This window comes from Accipiter gentilis, chromosome 14, assembly GCF_929443795.1.
Source record: "Accipiter gentilis chromosome 14, bAccGen1.1, whole genome shotgun sequence".
In the NCBI taxonomy this organism is placed as follows: domain Eukaryota; kingdom Metazoa; phylum Chordata; class Aves; order Accipitriformes; family Accipitridae; genus Astur; species Astur gentilis.
Genome location: NC_064893.1, coordinates 23,038,100 through 23,057,673, shown reverse-complemented (window position 1 = coordinate 23,057,673; position 19,574 = coordinate 23,038,100). Strand labels below are relative to the sequence as shown.

The 19,574-nt window shown below is 44.0% G+C and overlaps 2 protein-coding genes across 10 annotated transcripts; one reads left to right on the top strand and one right to left on the bottom strand.

The window, feature by feature from the left end:
* The first annotated feature begins 308 nt into the window (after positions 1–308).
* On the top strand, positions 309–9,593 carry TTPAL (alpha tocopherol transfer protein like). Of its 9 annotated transcripts, none has more exons than XR_007508154.1 (8): positions 339–361; positions 1,108–1,233; positions 1,678–2,130; positions 2,856–3,049; positions 4,931–5,041; positions 5,784–6,105; positions 8,150–8,213; positions 8,901–9,593. XR_007508154.1 is itself a non-coding variant. In XM_049817379.1 (7 exons), the coding sequence occupies exons 2-6, from the start codon at positions 1,206–1,208 to the stop codon at positions 6,057–6,059; spliced, it is 1,062 nt and encodes a 353-aa protein (XP_049673336.1). In that variant the 5' UTR covers positions 339–361; positions 1,108–1,205; the 3' UTR covers positions 6,060–6,105; positions 8,150–9,593. The 9 variants fall into 9 exon arrangements, 4 of the variants coding, with proteins under 4 accessions (XP_049673337.1, XP_049673336.1, XP_049673335.1 ...); XR_007508152.1 differs by adding an exon at positions 7,276–7,319 and having other exon boundaries at positions 8,150–9,593; XR_007508153.1 differs by having other exon boundaries at positions 340–361; positions 5,784–7,319.
* Positions 9,594–10,004: 411 nt separating this feature from the next.
* Positions 10,005–18,917, bottom strand: SERINC3 (serine incorporator 3). Its single transcript, XM_049817362.1, has 10 exons — positions 18,679–18,917; positions 17,966–18,127; positions 17,308–17,501; positions 16,106–16,185; positions 15,259–15,396; positions 14,236–14,405; positions 12,893–12,983; positions 12,338–12,515; positions 11,681–11,908; positions 10,005–10,918 (listed from the first exon to the last, which is right to left on the bottom strand). The coding sequence occupies exons 1-10, from the start codon at positions 18,715–18,717 to the stop codon at positions 10,780–10,782; spliced, it is 1,419 nt and encodes a 472-aa protein (XP_049673319.1). The 5' UTR covers positions 18,718–18,917; the 3' UTR covers positions 10,005–10,779.
* Between the last annotated feature and the right edge of the window lie 657 nt (positions 18,918–19,574).

Genomic DNA, 19,574 nt, shown 5'->3' with positions numbered 1-19,574 from the left:
GGATGAGGTGGGATTACAGGGCAGAGGCAGCCCCCACGAAGCGGCCGCGGGGTTCCCACACACTGTCCTGGGCAGGTACCAGAGACGGGGGAACACCCGCATTTTGGGCCTGAGCCGGAACCACACCCGTACCGCGCGGCGCTGCCCAGCGGGGGGGTGTGTGCGTGCTCCTACGGGGGTGAGGACCCGGCGGGAGCCGCTACCGCCGGAGAGAACCGAAGCCCGGCACCCCGAGGTACGCCGCGGCCCTGACGGCCTGGAGGCCAACGCGTCTGCGCGGCGGGTGCGCCATTTCCGGGCGGCCGCTGTACTTCCGGGGCGCCGCTGCCTGGAGACGGCGGTGCTGCGCGGGAGCGCTCCGGTACGGCGGCGGGGCTGGGCCCGGGGCGGAGGTTTGGGGTCGGCGGAGGGCTGCGAGGTGGTGCTGGGGCTGAGGGGGGCTTGGGGGGGTAATGCCGGAGCTGAGGGGAGGGTTGCGGGGGAGGGTAATGCCGGAGCTGAGGGGCTGTGGGGCCCTTCTTGCCCCTATGCCCACCTCAGTGCCAGAAGCACTGGCAGGGCACTGGGGCTCCTGCGGTGCCCACAGGCAGACGCTCGGGCCGTCAGGGCAGGAGCCAAGGGTTTGGGTCCCGCACAGCCCAGGCTATAATGCGGTGAAGCATGTCCCTGTGAGCGATCTCGGCGCCCCCGGGACCTTCCCCGAGGAGCCTGGGGAAGGTGTGGTAGAAGTAGGCGATTCAGGTGTCTGTCACTGCGGGAAGAGGCTGGTTATGTGGGACAGGTATTATTCTCACGGGTGATTCCTGTGTGATACCCAAGAGTGGTATAGTGTGCTATGAGGGACTCTGAATAGGGGTAGCTCAGAAAAAAAAGGCATGTTTTTCCTTTCCAGTCCTAGGTCAAGCTATAGGAAGTACACCAGGCTTGTAATCTTATGATTTTTCACTCGCTTCTATCCACTTGCTACTGGATTTGGAAATTAAGCTCCCAGTTCAGAACTATGGGCAGCACACTGAAAACTAGATTAAGCCTACCTTAATACCCGTGCAATGCTGGCATAAGGGTCTGTAATTTTCTCACCTGCTCATCCAGTCTTGTGAACTGCAGCTGTTTCTTATATTCCTGGATGCTGCTCCTCCTGAATTGCTCAAAACATTCATGTGGGCAGACGTGCTGATCAATGCGCATATTTGCCAGAGAAGTTAATGAAAACTCCCGGTTGTCTGGACTCAGGTAGGAGAGGCTCTCAGAAGAGGGTGTAACTTGACCAAATATGAGAATCCTGCCTAAATGGGATGTGTTTACTTTCTTTAGTTTCCAGTTGGACATAGGAAATAAATGTTAAGGCAAAGTAAATTTTGTGTTTTGCAAAGAAGCTGTATAACTTTGTATTTTAATTTCTTTTTTTTTTTTTTTTTTAATTTGGTTAGGTTTCATCCAAGGTAGTTTTCTATCCACTGTGCAGGATAAAGAGATTACAGAAACCCGCACTTTTTAATCCTAGGAAAAGAATTAAAAAGCCTGAACTCTGCTTCTAGCTGTAGTGCTAGTTTTTGGAAAGGGGAGTCTCCTCAGCTGGGAAACAGAGGGATACAGGACATAATAAATATGAAAATAACAAATATGCTTGTTAGTCTGTGGGATTGTTTATCATGTGTAGCGCTTGGTTTTTGACAGATTCCTGCTACATTATGTCAGGAGACAGCGACTGCACCAGGACAAGTCCGTCAGCGGGGTCTCCATCAGACAACGAGTTCTTGCCAGATCGGCCAAAGTATGTTTGCTCACTGTCTCCTGATCTCATTACCAAAGCCCGGGAAGAGCTCCAGGAGAAACCTGAATGGAGGCTCCGTGATGTGCAGGCACTCCGAGATATGGTGTGCAAAGACTATCCCTCCCTGGGGACCTGCCTGGACGATGCTTTTTTGCTAAGATTCCTCAGAGCCAGGAAATTTGATTATGATCGAGCGCTTCAGCTTCTGGTGAACTACCACACCTGTAGGAGGAGCTGGCCTGAGGTCTTCAATAACTTGAAGCCGTCCGCAATAAAGCCTGTCCTAGAGTCTGGTTTTGTCACTGTGCTGCCTCGTCTGGACCCAGAGGGACGCCATGTCGTCTGCATCCGCCCAGGTACTAAAATGCATGAATATCTTTGTTCTCCATCTTTGAGGTGTGTCTGGGCCAAAAATCTGTTTCCTGCTTTCCTGTGAACAGTGGTTACTCACACAGTATGTGGATTCTCTTTGAAATTTGAAAAGCTAGCTTGTGAAGGGACACGTTTGTTGTTAGCCAACATTATACCAGTTCCTTTTCCTGTGTCAGCAATAACTGCAGTTATGTCAAAATGAAAATGCAACGAGGTGGGTTGATGAAATGTTAGGTGATTCAAGAAAAATTAATTAATATGTAGTAACGCAAATTGAAACAGGGCTGCTGGCCTACGGTTAGAAGCCTGCAATTTGTTTTGACAATAAGTGGAGAGAGGAGCCTATGGCTTTGACTCCCATGTAAACAATCAGAGCCTTCCATGTGCATTTGGTGCTGCCAGGCTTGCTGTAAATTTGTCTTCATTTGTTCTCCTCTTTTCCATTTACCTGCTTTCTTTCTGAGCTGAAACTGCTTCTAATAAGCTGTGCTGGGTGGAGAACGGGGTTCTTAAAACCATTGCCTTTACTCCCTGAAGTAAACATGAATTGCCATTTATGTCTTGCTTAAGAAAGGCTGCTCTTAACTAGGACTGTGGCTATTAAAGGCTAACTTCTAAGAGTCCAGGAAAATGGAAAATCAGTTTTTGGAATGTGTATTGTTAGCTTATATTTACTCTCCGACTTACCATCCATGTCTTGTAACCTCAGACAGATGGACACCCAGTAATTATCCGATTACTGAGAACATTCGTGCCATATACTTAACGTTAGAAAAACTCATTCAGTCCGAAGAGACCCAGGTGAATGGAATTGTAATCCTGGCAGACTACAAAGGAGTCAGCTTATCTAAGGCGTCTCATTTTGGTCCTTTTGTAGCCAAAAAAGTGATTGGAATTCTTCAGGTAAGACCTGAACTGGTGGGAAAATAAGCTTGTGCATTGTAAATGACTGCTTCTGTGTCTAGAGTTCTTTACTATGTCACCAGAAACTTAAGCACCTTGGCTTTTACTAGCAGAGTTAAAACATGTCTCTGCCCAACCAGTTTCTCACACCCTTGCCAACTTAGCTCACTTGCCCTTTTTTTGACTTTTGCATCCCTAAGACTAAATTTGCATTAGAAATGCAAACTTTGAGTTAGAACAGGAGAAAAAAGTAGTTCTGCTAGGTAGTGGTAAGAAAGAGAGAGAGCAATGAATTACAGTTAGAGAGAAGACACCTTTTTGCCTGCATGCTGAAGAATGGCTTGTTATTTAAATGGTTCCTGTCGGCCAAGACACTGGGCAAGTGCAAGTTCAAGTACTGCTGCAAAAATTTTGCAGAGAGGACTTTGAATGGGTGTGATTTGAGGAGGATTTCCATCTGCCACCTGAAGGAAGAGAAGCTTCTTCAGCATAGGGGGCAGCAAAAGAAGAGAGTAATAAAAAGGATCTCCGACTAGGTGTTTGGAAGGAAAATGTTGGAGAGCAAGTTAGAGCAAGGGTGTAAGCACAAGTGGAGTTGTACAAAATAGGAAGGTGAAAGGAGTGAGGAGTAACCTGGCCAAAGTGGCAGGAAGGCCTAATGATTTTACTTGATGTTCTACCATACTATCTGGAGGAGTGAGATGAGGAAAACTTCTCTTGAGTGGGTTCATTCCCTAATTACTTTTATTCTGGCCTGAGCTAGTTATGTTCTTTGTTGTATCTGGGGGGGGAGGGGAATAAGGAAGGATAGGGGGAATCAGGTAAACTTATGGAGATGAGACTAGTGAGTTTATGAATGCCTATGTAAGAACTTGCTCCTTTAAATTATGATCTAAATGAGTCATTTAACTGTCTGCACCCTTACTTAATTTGCACAAATAGTGATGGGTGTCCTGCTGTTGTTAGTGGAAGCTATTCACAAAAGCTGAACTTGGTGAAGGATGTAAAGGTATGGGTGGTATATAAACATGTTGCATCAACCTTGCTGAGCTGCATCTCTTGTAAAGATGAGCTAATTCACTGACCTTCGTAAGCAGAAAAATAGTCCTGTATTGCATGTTATCTGCTTTTTACTCCAAGCATTAACTGCTTGCTCTGTCAATGTACAGCTGGTTACAAGGGAAAGAAACTTGACTGTGGCACATAAGACCTTAATTGATGATCACGAGCTTTTGCCTTGGAAAAATGTTTCTGCCAATAAACTTCTCCAGCAGAAATCTCATAACTAACTGTTGTTTTAAACTGTCTTGTATAGGAGACACTGTGTGTGTTCTGTTGGCAGAGCAGCCTGTTTATCTTTTGTAGTTAGTGTGACAGAATAGTTGGAACAGCAGAAAAATAGTGATATTAGATTTCTTCCTTGTATAAAAACACATTTTGGAGTATCTTGGGCACCAAATCTTGTAGTTGGACACACCGCTAGAACCAGCCTGCTCTGGCTCTGAGCATGGTACACTCCTCAGAAGCTAGGGTCATCACTTTGTAACTGCATCCTTATCATGGTTGGGAACACCCAAAGGACAGTGATTACCTAACTGTCTTTGTCAGGGGAGATGAAGAACAACATAAAAAATTAAGATTTACTGACAGCAATACATTTCTCAATGCAAGGTTTTCTTGTCTCTTGACTTTATGCCCGTGGTTCTCATCCTAAGACTACTCCCTATTACAATGTGCATTTCTGTTGCCATATTGGTACCTCAGATGAAAGTTTGGGAGCCAGTGGGTTGTGCTGGCAGTCAGTCTCAGGAGATTTTAAAAAGGGGAAGGTGGCAAATGTGTTTTTTAAACTGCATTATAAAAATCTTCTTTACTCTTCAGGATGGATTCCCCATTCGAATAAAAGCTGTTAACATAATAAATGAGCCTCGTATATTTAAAGGCATTTTTGCAATCATCAAGCCTTTTCTGAAGGAGAAGATAGCAAACCGGGTAAGATTTGTGTCATTTTAACATAAACGTTTATAAGTTCCTTGCTTGGCCGCTGCAAGAAAAAATCGTTGAAAAATCTCACAGCTAGAAAAATGTTGGTGCTGTTTACTTGATCTAACTTGTCCTTTCTGCTTTAATGTTTAAAAATATGCCTGTTGGGAAAATTCTTCACAAGAGAAAAGTTTTGAGGAATTTAATATTGGTATAACATTAATATGGAACTTTAGTACCTATGCTATGTATTCAGGGCACTAATTCCATCCCTGGGGTTGGATTATCTTGGCAAGTAACACTTTGTTTATGAGGTGGTGTCACAGGAAATCTGTGTTGCCACTTCCTTGCTCTTCACCCTTATGCAAGCATCCTGCATGGCATGAGTATCCTCTCCATAGAACTGGATGTAGCTGCAAAGGATGATGATTTTTTTTCCACAAGGATAAGTACTTCTAATCCCATGAACAAACTTGGGGATGAGTTGAGTTTGGAACCTTTGCACAGACTAGCAAATGTCAAGTCTCTTTTGCTGGGATTTAGGCTGCACTAGACTTGGATCATCTCAAGGCTTCTCTCTAGTGTGTCTGACTGCACCTGTCCAATGTTGTATGCTGCCACTTGCCCATAAAGACATCACTTCTAAAATTTGCTCTATAGCTCAAAATAAGCTTGTTAGCTGACTGTTTCAGTAATTTGCTGTAAAGTTTGATGTGCACTGTTCAAGCTATCTTTTGCTTGCTTTCTTCAGTTTTTTCTTCATGGCTGTGATCTGAATTCCCTTCATCAAAACATTCCTCCAGTGATCCTTCCTGAAGAGTATGGTGGTACTTCAGGGAAGCTGGACATCTCTGCATGGAATGAGCTGCTGCTAGCCTCTGAAGAAGACTTCCTGCATGATTTCTCACAGCTGGTTCTCCCATGTGACAGCTCTCCCCATGACATGCTAGTGAGCGGGGATCCTGATGAAAAGCAATGTGATGATTCTCTGCGAGGCATGAAACCTCAACTCTATTACTGTTATTAACAAACCAGTGAAGGGAAGTTTTCCAGCACAGTTAAGATCTGTTCTGGTAGGTGATGTTGTGAACTCTGCCTTACTCCTAAACCTGCAGTTTAGGAACAGACCGCTGAGGCACTTTATACTGTAGAACCAAAGGAAGCTGAAGAGGGCACAATGGGGGCAGGGCAGAGTTCGGTGAGGATAAAGGCAAAGAGCACAAGTTATGTAGAATACTTGAGGCTCATCAACCTCTGTGTGAATAATGCAAACTGGCCTAGTCTTTCTAATGATAAAGAAAAAAAAATACTGCAGGATGGTAAGCTTGATGGCTTCTTATCCCCTACCCACACAGGTGAAAAGTGACGACAATTATTTACTAGCTTTTTGACCATCTGTTTCCTTCCCCTTCTGCAAACACCAGTAATCCAAGACAAGAAAACTGCTGTTGAACCCTGCAAAATATAGTTCTGTCAGTGAGGATTGCTTAAAAACATAAAGGTCTAACTTGGCCTGTCCTCTACCACTTGGTTCAGATTGTGAGTTGGTATTTCTGAAATATCTCAATGAATATTTGTCTCAAATTAATACAGAGCAAAACTTTCTTATTCATGAATATCAGTATGGAGATCATCTCTGAAACTTCCTCACAGTAGGAAGAACTATAACTGGTCGATTAACCACTACATCTATGCCAAGGCTTATTATAAACAGATGCAATCTTCATTTTCAGAAAATAGGAAGTCTTTCAGGTAAAGTACTAAGGCTTCTGATTAGATAACAGCTTCAAATAATGAGGTTCAGGACCAAATAAGAAGAAGCTATGGCAGCCACCTTCCTACACTGTTAGTTGTTCTTTTCTTCAGCTGGTTCTGATGAGGAATTGGGTAAGTAACTCATACATAGAATTTGTAAGGAGGCTTTGCAGCAGTTGGCATATGATGTATAGAAGGCAATACTTCATGTGAGACAGCAAGGTGCTGCTTTAGCTTGTTACTTTGGGCAGAATTTGAGTTTTAAGTCTGTGAAACCAAATGCAGACAGGCTATTTGAAAGCACATTCTTAAATTTCCTGGTATTGTAGCATTTTGTTCACTGTGCTTGTCGGCTCTTTTATGAAATGTTAAACTTTGTTTTCAACTTCGTCGACCTCTTTTGTCTTTGGTTGTCATGTTCCTATATGAAGTTAGACTTTAATCATCTCTGTAATATTTACCTGTAGCCTGTATGCCTGTGCTTCTAGGTCTTTGTCTAGAGACAGAACTAAGACTCCCATGTCAAACCAGGGTAAGATAACTATGTCTAAATAAGCTGTTCCCACTCCCCAAGTTCAATCTGTTTAATGGTCTTGAATTAGAACTTAACTCTAAGCACACTCTTTGCACATGTTTTTCTGCACTATAATAGTGTGGAGATGGGAAACCTCATTAGGACCAGGAAAGCACACCCTGTTACGTAAAGGTGAAATATTTCACTATTTGGTGAAAAAGAACATTCATTATAATTGGAGACTTACCTCTAAAGCACTTTCTGTGGATGAAATCTTTATTTAGTGCCAAGTGTGACTACAGGTACCAATTATGTTTCTGTAAATATAAAACTAAAGCATCTTGAGGATTTCAGACATTCATTTTTCAAAGTGCCAAACTCTGTTTTGAATGTCTGTCTTCCTTTCAGTCCCCCTACAGCATGATTGCACTGCCAAAGAGAGACTCATCTACCACTGTAATGACTTCCTCATCTGGCAGCAGACCTTGTCCTGGAACTAGGGGGTAGCAAATGTTATACCTGTCATCCAAGCATTATAAAAGGAAACTGGGCTTTGAGAAGGGGTAATCCATGAAGCTTTATTCTGGGTGGCAGTTCAGAATTTGTGGGAGTAGGGAACTCATTGCTTGAACTGTTTTAGATTAAAGGTGGGAAGAGATTAATTTTCCTCACTGAAAGCATCCGATTTTTCCTACTTCTATAAGTCAATTCTTACGCCTCTCTGACAGCTATTACCTTTAGTGCCGGGGAAAAAAAAACCCTACCATTTTCATCTACTTAAAATAACATAAAAGAGTACTGCTAGCCACTTGCTCATTTCTGACCAGAATGTGCTGCGTGTTTTGCAGAGATTAATTCAGTTCTTTGTGCCACCTAGCAAGACAGTAGCACACAGCACCAGGACTTAGAAAGGTAAGTGGCTGCCCATGCTGTTTAACTGCCAGAACGTAGAGAGTGGTGTTTATGTTGGTTTAGTGCCTCTTAATTCCAGCCACAATGTACAATTAAAAATAAATAAATAAATAGGATGGACCGTTTTTCCTGGAGTTGAAGGCATGACTGGTATTTAATACTCTTTCCTTAATTGTGCTGCAGGGTTTGAAGTGGTGGTATTTTGACAGTTAACCTATAAGAACAGCTAATTTGATCCCCTTACATAACTACTGGAGAGGGAGGTTGAATATTCAAAATTCAATTTAGTGTCCTTCAAAAAGAAAAAAATCTAGTGGCGTTCAGCAGAAGGCTGAGGGACCTCTACAGAAACCAGACCCTTTTCCAGGCTTTTATATTCTCTTATATGCCTTAAACAGCAGGCAAACTAGATCCATCTCTCCTTCCCCTTTTCTCCTCTGCTCACAGAGCAACTAAGAATAAAGCATATGATTTAAACATAATAGATAAGGCTATGTTATCAATGCTGAAAATAGCCTGTGTTATGCCTCTAGAACTTTTTTTTTCTTAAAGCTGGCTGCTGGGCAGTTGATGTCAGGATGCTTGAACTAAACCAGGCTTGCTTTTATCAAGCATTGAACTGTTACTTCTAATTTGCTCTTTCTTGACTTTAGAACTCAAGAGAGTTGTGCTTGGTTTGTCTTACAGAAAGCACAGCTCTGTCTTATATGCGCCTGACTACGGAGCTGAGAATGCTCTGAGCTTTGCTAGTAAGTGCTAAAGAAATCAGTTTGTTTCCAAAATTTCTTATGTCAGCATTTGGAAAAAGAAATACTTGTTTTCAAGTATAGAGTCTCCTTATCTGCCAATTAAGAGACTAGAAAGGAAAAGCTTACAGGTGGGGGGTTTTGTTTGGTTTTTTTACAGCACTAGAACTGATCTGTTCTTTTTTCCACTTGAAATAACTTTGTTTCTAGAGTTTATATGCCTTGCCCAGTACATAAGCCAACGCCAAATCCAATGCATAGTAAGGAAAGATACTTGAACTGCAATGGGCAGCCACGGCTTTTGGCATTAAGTGGGACAAAAGGTAGCTGCATACTATACATAAAAGTACTTGAATTTATACTCTTGCAAATGGGTGTTACAAACCCTGAGGTATTTTCAGGAACTGGGTGAAGTATTGTTTTTGTTAAATCTCATTTTGGCATGAGTTAATCATAGTGTTATCCAAACTAATAATTTTGCCTTCTGTTATATGTGGGCCTAGAGGTGTCGGGTGGTTAAGTGTACATCTTATTTTGACAGAATTTATTTTTATATTGCATTTTATAAAATGGAGTGGTCAAAATGTGTAATTTTATGATGCATGACTGGGTGATTAAACACATTGTAACAGCTGCTAATTTTGTATTTTAAATATTTGCCTTGTGTCATGTTGGGGTATTTTATTGTAAAACTCAATAGCAACATATAATTAGTTCCACACTAAACACATAGTTGCAACTAAGTATAATTACCACAGTGTTATATCAGAAAAAGGTGTTGCTTTCTACTGCAGAACTAAATTTTACTTGAATAACTGTACCTGAGCAACTTCAAGGAATAGGATTTGAAATTCGGAGAATCACATGGAAGATGCTATTTGTTTCAAAGGAAATATATTATGACTTACTATTTGCTGCATGGAAAAAACAGCCAGTCACATCCCATTGGACACTGCAGCAGCTAATTATTATTTTAATCATTGCATGTAGTATTTTGTACTGGAGAATAAGTGCTGCTTAACACTTCTCAACAGAGCTGGGACAGTTTCAGTAGTTAGTCCACTTTATTCAAATGAGTTTACAGTGCAAATGCCTTAGTGCCAATAAAAATCATTTAATGTACATTATTTTTATAAGCATATTAGACAAGTGAAATCAAGTGGAAGCTCTAGTTTTCCACCATAATCATAAAGTTGTTTAAGCTTGCCACTCAGTATTTGGCAAACATACTAAAAAAGAAGTTACCATAGAAGTTGCCTCTTAGAAAGGTCAAGTTTGTTCTTAAAAGGAATTGGAGTTAACCAGTTTTTCAACCTCAAAGTTCTGTTCTTTTGATGAGGAATAAGGGGGGTTTTGCCACAACACAGGAAGGTAAGTATAATTTAAATAAACTTTTGCAGTGGAATGTAGAAATCAAGCAGCATGGCTTATACTTCCAGGAACGAAGCATTAGCATACTAGTGCATTATGCTGAATATAATTGTTCTTTAAAATATATTACTTCATATTTAGCTAAATGTTACTTCTATTCAGTAGAAAGGTTGTGGCTAGTGGACAGAACAGATATTTTCTTTTGTGCTTTGACAGCACAGGTGTAGTGAATTTTAAAAAGGCAGTAATAAGATAATCATGACAGTTAAAATAGAAAGATAACAATTTTGATTCTGCATCAAGCATTATGCAATACATAGCTTTCTATCCACCTGCATGTTAATATCAACATAAGAAACGGTAACATAGTGTAACTAAAGCAATACACGAACATTTTGGCTTTCAGCAAAAAGTTCTCCACTTTTGTAAGCTCAGACAGGTGCAGCAATTTAACTGAAGTCCCTATTAGTAAGGACAAAAGGAGCCACTAGGGTCCAAAGATATAGAATGAGACAAACCCAGCTGGAGATTATCTTCACCCACACGGCTGGCCACTTACTTGTCATTGTCTTAAAATCTGCGTCAGGGCTAAAAAGTAAAGAGGTCAATTAATAGATATAGAAGGCACCTTCCACTATTCTTTGCTGTCTCTCATATGAATCTGAAGTTAGAACAATGATCTGGGACACTCCAATGCAAGAGCCTTTGCAGAAGCACAGTGAGACAACTAAACCAGCAATTTCCTGTGTCTCCTTCATAAGCCTGTTGTTCTTGGCACCCAGTTTTCAAAATCAACCTGCTTGCAAATGTTAAAGTGCTACTCGTACAGGAAATATTTGAGCGCGCTATGTAGTAGACTCCTGATGGCTGCTGCTCTGTAAATATATTTGCTAGTTTATACAATATGGCAGTCCTGGGGAAAGTAGTTATAAGCTGCAGCAGCAGAGGCTATGTCCAAGTGCTCTGAAATCATATCTCCATTTAAGTGGCACATATGGCTGTCCCTACACATCTTTACCAGGGTGAAGAGCCAGTAAGTAACATTAGGCTGGCCTTGGACAAACTTCCCAGGAGGCCACCCCAAGACAATTTCAGATGTATCCTTCCTGCTACTTGCCTATCTGAAGGATGGTAACCACACTTCCTGCCCTTGCAGCTGTGGAGCAGTCTACTAGGACTACAGCTGCTGATTTTGCCTTTTTTCATCTTAATTCAGCAACACAAAATTGAGAAAGTGCAACTGGCATAGGGACAGCACCTTAACCAGCTTGGCAGGAGTAGCTGAGTCTCCTATTCACCTAGAAACACTGGCTGGCACAGACAACCCATCGCTTTCTGTCTTGCTCTTACCTGTACCAGTTGGTGAGTGTCATCATGATGTAAAGAGAGGCAAGGAAGAGCATGAAGTGAAAGAAGGTGTAGCTATACTGAACACCATCCTTCTCATTATCCATGACACGGCGCACTTCTCCTTCCTCTGCAGTCCCACTGCCTGTTCCCAGAGTCTCCTCCAGAACGGCAGTGTCACTCCCAGACAGTGTCAGCTTGTTCACCTGGCTGTTACTTGAAGAGCGAATGCTGCAGTGTAACCCAAAGACAGACATAGTTAGAACTCCCTTTTCAGTTAGCTATGTTTGCTAATAAAGCAAGCAATAGACCACAATGAATGTCTGGGACTAGCAAATGACATTTTTTTAAAATCCATCTGGAAACACAAGGAAACTCCTCAAAGAGATCTGTTTTCATCCAAGCTCTTGTTAACCTAATTAAACAGTGTTCCTAGTCCAGGTCTCATAACACATTTTGTTCTGTTACCTGAATTGAGTTAATAAAGCCTATCCTCAGCCACAAAACAGAATGCAGTTTTATTAGCCATATTTGGGCTTGGGACTGAGACAGCAGCTGGATATGAATAAATGCAGGTACATTTTTCACTAGACCCAGATTCAAACAAAAAATGCAGACAAATCCCAATCGTTTCTCATTTGATAGCAGTGCAGATCCTACCTGGAATACAAGAGGCAAAGGACAAAGATAACCAATCCAACAACACTCTGGGCATCCCACCACTGAAGGGACTTGGGTGGAGCTGGAGTAGCAGGTACAACAGTAGTATTTGCTGGACCAATTGTGGGTGTAGCTATCTGGGTAATGATGTTCAGCAAACTTGGGTTACAGTTTCGTTCTGAAAGGGATTTCAAGGCAGATTAAAGAGAGATGAGTTTTGCCAGCATTTAGCTAAGATGACAGGTAAGCTTGCAATTTTTAAATTTCCTTTAACTGCTGTTCTCTTTGATTCCCCAGAGGCAGGAATGGCATGGAATATTCTTCCTTCCTGTGAGCTAGGCAAGGGTATAATAAATAATAAAAAAAAAATCAGAATGCCCTGACACTGTTTTCTTTCCCTTCACAAATACCCCAGTTTAGTTCTGGAAAGAGGCAATTTGATGGTTTCAGTAAAGTCAGCTTTACTGCCTCACTAGATTTTATCTACACAGTTCAGCAATCCCCACACAGTGATCTGTGATAACTATGAACCCCATCACAGCTTCTGTTGCTTACCAGGCTCATTGGACATGGCTGACCAAGTGAGATACATGGTATAGAGTGTGATAACAGAGGACTGGAGGAGGCCAGAGCGAGGCAGATGTTCCTGTTCAAAAACAGAATAGCAAGCCAAGGTCAATAGGGCACGTTTTGGCAACAGTTGGATAGTTTTACCCTACTGCCACAGATTCAACAATTGTTAGCATGAAAAACTTTTTATTTTTTAGAAATGCATTGGGCTTTGTTCTATGTTTAAAAGACCAGAAGAAACGCCTTAGAGTAATACAACTTATGCAGTGAGCAACTCAAACATGGAAGGAATAAGCAAACCAAATCCATTTTTTTTGGTGCCCAAGACTGAGTTAATCCCAGCTTGCTTAGCAGTTTTGTAGATATGAATCTAGCATGTGATTTATTTCATCGTAGAATCCCAGGTTGGAAGCAACCTCAAGGATCATCTGGTCCAACCTTTCTTGGCAAAAGCATGGTCTAGACAAGGTGACCCAGAACCCTGTCCAGCTGAATCTTAAAAGTGTCCAATGCTGGGGAATCCACCACTTCCCTGGGGAAATTATTCCAATGACTGATTGTTCTCACTGAAAAATTTTCCTCTTGTGTCCAGTTGGAATCTCCCCAGGATTAACTTGTACCCATTACCCCTTGTCTTTCCCATGTGATCCCTTGTAAAAGGAGTTCCATCTTCTTTGTCACCACCCTTTAAATACTGGAACATGGTGATAAGGTCTCCCTAAGCCTTCTTTTCTCAAGGCTGAACAAACCCAGTTCTCTCAGCCTTTTCTCATACAGCAGGCTTCCCAGTCCTTTGATCATCTCTGTGGCCCTTCTCTGGAAGGCCCTTCAGCCTGTCCACATTGCAGAGCAGGGACCAAAACTGAACACAGTATTCCTGGTGTGGCCTGACAAGCACTGAGTAGAGTGGGAGAATTTGAACAATACCAGTTGAGAATCAAGTAACATGCAAGCTTCCTCTCATATTAAACATGCTCACCCATACTTTCAAAGCCACAGTATTAATCCAATAAATTCCCATCTTATTTTGCTTTTCCCTAATGGGTTTCTTCATTCTGCTAGAACCATCACCACTAAAACCACACCAGCAGTGCCCCACTTGGAAACTAAGTCCAAAACAACATTAGCCAAAAAAAGCCTATCTTCAGAAAATACATCACTACATAGTGCATTGGTTTCAGAGCAAGATTTTTTTTTTTTTTCCAAATGTTCCTAGCTAGCATAGCTAGGATAGTCAAATTTTAACGTTCTTATGTCTGAATTGGTACTACATCTTTCTTACTTCCCTGCTTTGTATCTCAGAAGAAAATAGCAGAGAAAAATAATACCTGAACTTTTGGAAGGATGGAAACAATGGAAACAGCAATGCACAGGATCATATTAATGCTTATGAAGAACTTGTTCTCAGTGCAGTCATCAGGCTTTGTGTAGAAAACATAGAAGAGAACAACAAAAACCAGCGACAAGGCATAGAACAAGCTTGTACAGGACAGCAGAGCTGGAGGGGGGAAAAAAGTAACTGTTACAATACGCATGTAAGTACATCTAAGGTGATTTAATGACCAGCTACCACTGTAAAGAGACAGTCCCCCTTCCTCACTTGGAAGTCTGGTTCAGAAAGCTAGACTAGCAGAATGCATTTTTTATTAGGTATGGCTAAATTTCTGCTTTGGCTCACTAAGTAGTGTAGCTCAGAGGAAAGCCAATGCTGCCATCAGGGGAATAAGAGCTGCCTTTCAGCAGCAGTTTAATTTGTTTAACTGATGTCAAGCCACAGTGTCAAAATGCAAGTGCTTTTTGCACACTTCTCATGGGCTATTTGTAAGCCCTGAATTGCCCCTGCTATGCTAGAGGCCATCCGTTTTCATTTCCATTCTGCTATGTTCTTTATAAGAAGCTACAAAATGCTGTTGCACCATTTGTAACTATGAGCAAAGAACCACAACAATTAGCACTTTGTAATTTAGTGGTCAGCTTGGGAACATGGGCTGAGGCATGCTTTGTGTTGTATTGCAGCCACTGTCATTGACATAACTGACTTCCTGAGGAAGGGGAGGTGGCAAAGCTAAGTTAGAATTGAAGATATCCATGCAACTAGCTCTGCATTTGCACTGCAAACTAGCCAAGTCTTGTTTGTTATGACCGTCAGATTTGCTAATCACAAGCCTAGAATATTTTGCATTTTATTTAATGAGAAAAAGGCAACACTGCAGCTATTAATTCCAAGTGTTTATAGGAGTGACTCAAGGAAACTGTGGAGTATAAATCTAGGTGTATTTGCAAACTAGTAAGTGATACTCTGTAGAGTACTGTCCAGCAAAAACAAATCCTTTACAGATTAAGATTCCTACCTGCATACCAACATTTAGAATTTCCCTCCTCCATTCTCTCAACCCAGCTCTCATTCCAGGAGTGAGTAAAGTCCACAAGAAGTACCAACTGGATAAGAATGAAGCAGAAGGCTCCACAAATACCAATAGCAAACCAAGCTAGAAAAAGGGAGCAAGAAAAACAGGGTTAGCTTTCATCATTTGCATGTTACCCCAGTTTAAATAAATAAATAAATAACTCCTAATTATACCAAAGACAAATAATGAAAAAAATCTGAAACTATATTTAGAAATGCAGATGCTGTTAATCGCTTCGGCCTCCATCCTGCAGAAGCATGCAGGGAGTCCCAGCTATTCAAGGGTGCAGCCTATGTCAGTCAAACTGAGCCTGGGAATGTTTAGCCCAACATGTTTTCAGAATGAATGCAAGATCTAACGAGACATTTTTGTGTACATAAGTACCATCATGCCACATTTCTTTGAGGACCAACAACCTTTTCATGTTCCTGTGATGTGGCCAGACAGTAAGTTTCTTGCACAGGTTTTTCAGAGACTGGGAAAGTATTTAGCACTTGTCAGTGTTCTGAGCTGCTTCTAATCTAAGTAGTGTCAGAAGACTCAGCCCAGTAGTGATCGTGTCATGGAGTACCAAATTATTTATACCCAACACCTATGCACTTGAAAAGAGATTGCTTATTGGCAGTAACTTCAGGTCACCAAAATACCGGATGCACCAAGATACTCTGAAATAGGACAGAATCTGTGTCTTCTACAAGATAACTTTTAATTATTGCAACTAGAACCTGGTAAGTCTGTGAAAAGCTTTGAGTTTATTAAACAGAATTCCATGATGACATATTAACTGTACCTGTTGTGAAAGGCCCTTCAGGAATGTAAAACGCTCCAACCATGATAGCCACAATGGCAGCTATTTTGAAGAACCAGAACCTTTAAAAGAAGATATAAGTTGAAAATACTGGTCTTACTCTGCACATAATAGTCATGTTTTACATGATCTGCAAGCAGCTTGCTGTACATAGTGTCTAACAGAAATTTAAAGAAAAAAAAGTTGTGTTCAGTGGGATAACAGATAAAGATGTTCACCAAATCAGGGGGAGAGAATGAAGGAACAGTCAATACATTGGCGACATGGACTGACAGAAACCTCAAAGTTCAACAAAAGCAAATACACAGCATTGCACCTGGGACAGAAGAACCCCGTGCAAAAGGACAGACTGGGAACCAACTGGCTAGAAAGCTTTGCTGAAAGAGGACTCCTGCTCCAGCAAACGGAACACGAGTCAGCAGCTCATCCTTGCAGGGAAGAAGGCTAACTCTGCCCTGTTCAGCTTGGAGAAGGGAAAAGGGAGGTCTAATTGCTGTTTTCAACTGCCTAAAAGAAGACAAAACCAGACTCTTCTTGCAGCTGCACAGTGGAAGGACAAGAGACAACATATGCAAGCTGCAAAAAGAGAAACTACAATTAGATACTGGAAAAAATTGCACAGGGTGCCCAGAGAGGTCAAAGCATCCCCATCCTTTGAGACATTCAAAGCTCAACTAGACAAGACTCCGAATAACCTGCTCCACATTGTTCCTGCTCTAACCAGAGGGCTGGATCATGTGATCTCCGCAGGTCCCTTTCAAATTAAAGGACTATGAAATTCAGTCATCTAGCCCAGAACTAACCCAGTTAAATCAGTGAATCAGAAATCAGAAACCAGTTTCTGCTGGCTTACTGAGTCAGACTGGCTGAGTGAATGACCCAAGGAGATCTAGAGTCAGCACAAGGATGGCGATATAAACTAGCTGAAATCTAGCATCTCTGTGGAAACACAGAGTGGTACCCAGAGCACTGCCCTTTTGGCTACCCAACCTCAAAGCACTATCAGTACATTGAACACATTACATAAATAGGAAGCTTCTTAGGAAACTGAAGCATTACTCTGTATTCAGTTCAAAAGAAACTCAAGGCCGTCAATGTATTCATAAACAATTTGCCACTGTGTTCCACAAAAACTTGAGAGAAGAAACGAGTTGGAAGATGAGACAGCTGGCTCACACACATACCCATTGTGTACCGAGGCTCTTGGATCATTACTTGTTTTCACTTCTATCATAAGCAGAGAGAGGAGAAAGAAGAACACTGCCATGGCAAAGCTGATTCGATAGACAGCTCTGTATCCAACAAAGACATCGCAGCTGACAAAGCCATCCATATGCGGTATCCGAGTATGAAGCCCCTCATCACAAAATCCAGGTATCTGAGTAAAGACACATTTAGTTGTGAATTTATGTCTGCATTTGCAATTACATTCTTTAAGCACTCTTAACAGCTAAGGCTTTCAGTCAGCTGTCTTCTGGGAGACCTGATAACAAAAGACCTTGTGCTCAGCCAGCCTGCAGAGACCTTATCATTGCCTTTCTTTCCTCATGTCATCACTAAAAGCATCCAGGAAGATTAAGATACCAAAGCAGCAGGCCTCTGATAACAACTGGCAAGCTCCAGGTTTGGTCAGGTTTCAGACACCAGGCATGTACTTAAAAATGTACATTCACTGAATTTGCTATTTCAGCTAGAAGCTGTTTAGTACACACAGCCTCTTAACTTGGGGGACAAAGCACATTTGGGTGTTTGTGTCTCTCATGTAACCCCATGTAAAGAGAATCGATAGTCATTGGCACAAGTAATGGTTCTGCAAACAGTTAGAGGTTTTCCCCTCCATACCTTTTTCAGCTGCTCTTCCATCCCTGGTGCCAGCATAATGCAGGCAAGAGCAGTACTGAGGAGGAGGAGGAAGGCATAGATAAGACGCGTCACCGTTGAATTCTTGCTGTTGGGGCAACATCGGCACAGTAAACACGAGGCACCACTGCACAGACAGGGAATCTGAAAGACAGAGACAGAAATAGTAAGGGCATTCCCCTCGCAACTGACACCAGGGTGTTCAATGACACCGAGAGAGGAAAGCCATTTAAGAGACACCCCGCTCCCTGCCAGACCAACCAGATAAACCGTTTAATAGACGCTTCTGACCGACACCGTGTTTAAAAACACCCGTGGAGAGTCTGGCTGTTCAGCCCGGGCTCTGTTCCCGGGGGTCCGCCGCCTGGCAGAGGTCAGCAGCGAGCCGCCGCTCCGCAACCACCGACACCGCCTCGCAAGGGCGGGACCCGCCTCCCGGTCCGGCGAGCCCCGCCGCCCCAGGGAAGGCGCACGGTAGCTGCTGCCCGGCGCCCGCTCCGCGGGGCCGAAGCCGCCCCCGGCGCCCGGAGCTGGCGGGACCAGGCTTCTGCCCGCAGGCCGCAGGAGGGGAGCCAGCGGGGTCACCGGCCCCGGGCTCCAGCCGGGCCCCCGGCGGAGGCTCCGGGTCGGGCCCGATCCCCGGGGTGGTGGAAAGGGGCCGGCGTGCCAGACCCCGCCGCCGCGCCGCCACTCACCCAGCTGGCCAGCGAGCAGACCCCCAGCGCTGCCCCCATGGCGGCGCCGCCACCGAGACCCCTCCGGCCACTTCCTGCTTCCGCCCCCACCCCGCGGCGTTCGGCGACAGCCGTTTAGCGCCGCCGCCGCTCATTGGCTGTCCCCGCGATGCTGGCCCGCGTAGGGGCGGCCGCCCGCCAATGCGAAGGCAAGATGGAGCCGGGCGCGAGCTGGAGGGTGGGCAGGGACGGCGAAGGGCGCGGGAGCGGGAATTGTTGTTTATGAACGCTTCTTCCGCCTTTCCGACGCCAGGCGGACCTGAGGAGCAGGGACGCTGACTGGCCTCAAGCGTCGGTGGGTGGGCGGTTCCTCCAGCAGGATAGCCAATGAATGAGGCTGATCGGCAGGCCCGGCAGCCATTCGAGACCTCCCTCTCCCGGAGGCCGCTGGGGGCGCTCGGCGGTGCCTTGGCCCTCGGCGGTTGCCATGGCAGCAGCGCGGGCGGCATGGCGGCGGGCCGGGCCGGGCCGGGCCGGGGCTGTCCGCGGGCCGCCCCCGCCACACACGAGGTTTGGGGCCGGACGACACACTGCGTTTCCCAACTGCCTGCAAGGCACCCTGGCGCGCCCCGTGCCCCGTCTGCACGGGTAAAACTGACCGCCTCGGGTTCCCGAGGGGACAGGGCGTTACCGGGCGCGGTGACAAGCGTCACGTCCCGGCAGAGGTTGCGTTGAAGCTGTATGAGTTACTCCTGCGTCACGGCTGGGGCACTGACCTCACCGGAGGGACGGTGACAAGCGGGGTGCCTGAGGGAGCCGGCGGGCGGGCGGCCTCCGGCCGCTTCACGTACAGCGGCCCTCCGTGGGTCCCAGGGGTGCGAGTGATGGCCGCGCTGCTCGGGGGCTGGGGACACGGC

Bases quoted from the DNA above. Each gene is read 5' to 3' on its own strand.
- SERINC3 (XM_049817362.1), bottom strand. From the start codon at position 18,717: ATGGGGGCAGCGCTGGGGGTCTGCTCGCTGGCCAGCTGG. The intron at 14,406-15,258 runs GTAGGAATCTTA...TCCCCCCTCCAG, and splicing joins TTCTAAATGTTGGTATGCAG to CTCTGCTGTCCTGTACAAGC. The intron at 12,516-12,892 runs GTAAGCAACAGA...AATCCCTTTCAG, and splicing joins AGCCATGTCCAATGAGCCTG to AACGAAACTGTAACCCAAGT.
- TTPAL (XM_049817379.1), top strand. From the start codon at position 1,206: ATGAAAACTCCCGGTTGTCTGGACTCAG. The intron at 1,234-1,677 runs GTAGGAGAGGCT...GGTTTTTGACAG, and splicing joins TCCCGGTTGTCTGGACTCAG to ATTCCTGCTACATTATGTCA. The intron at 2,131-2,855 runs GTACTAAAATGC...TTGTAACCTCAG, and splicing joins TGTCGTCTGCATCCGCCCAG to ACAGATGGACACCCAGTAAT.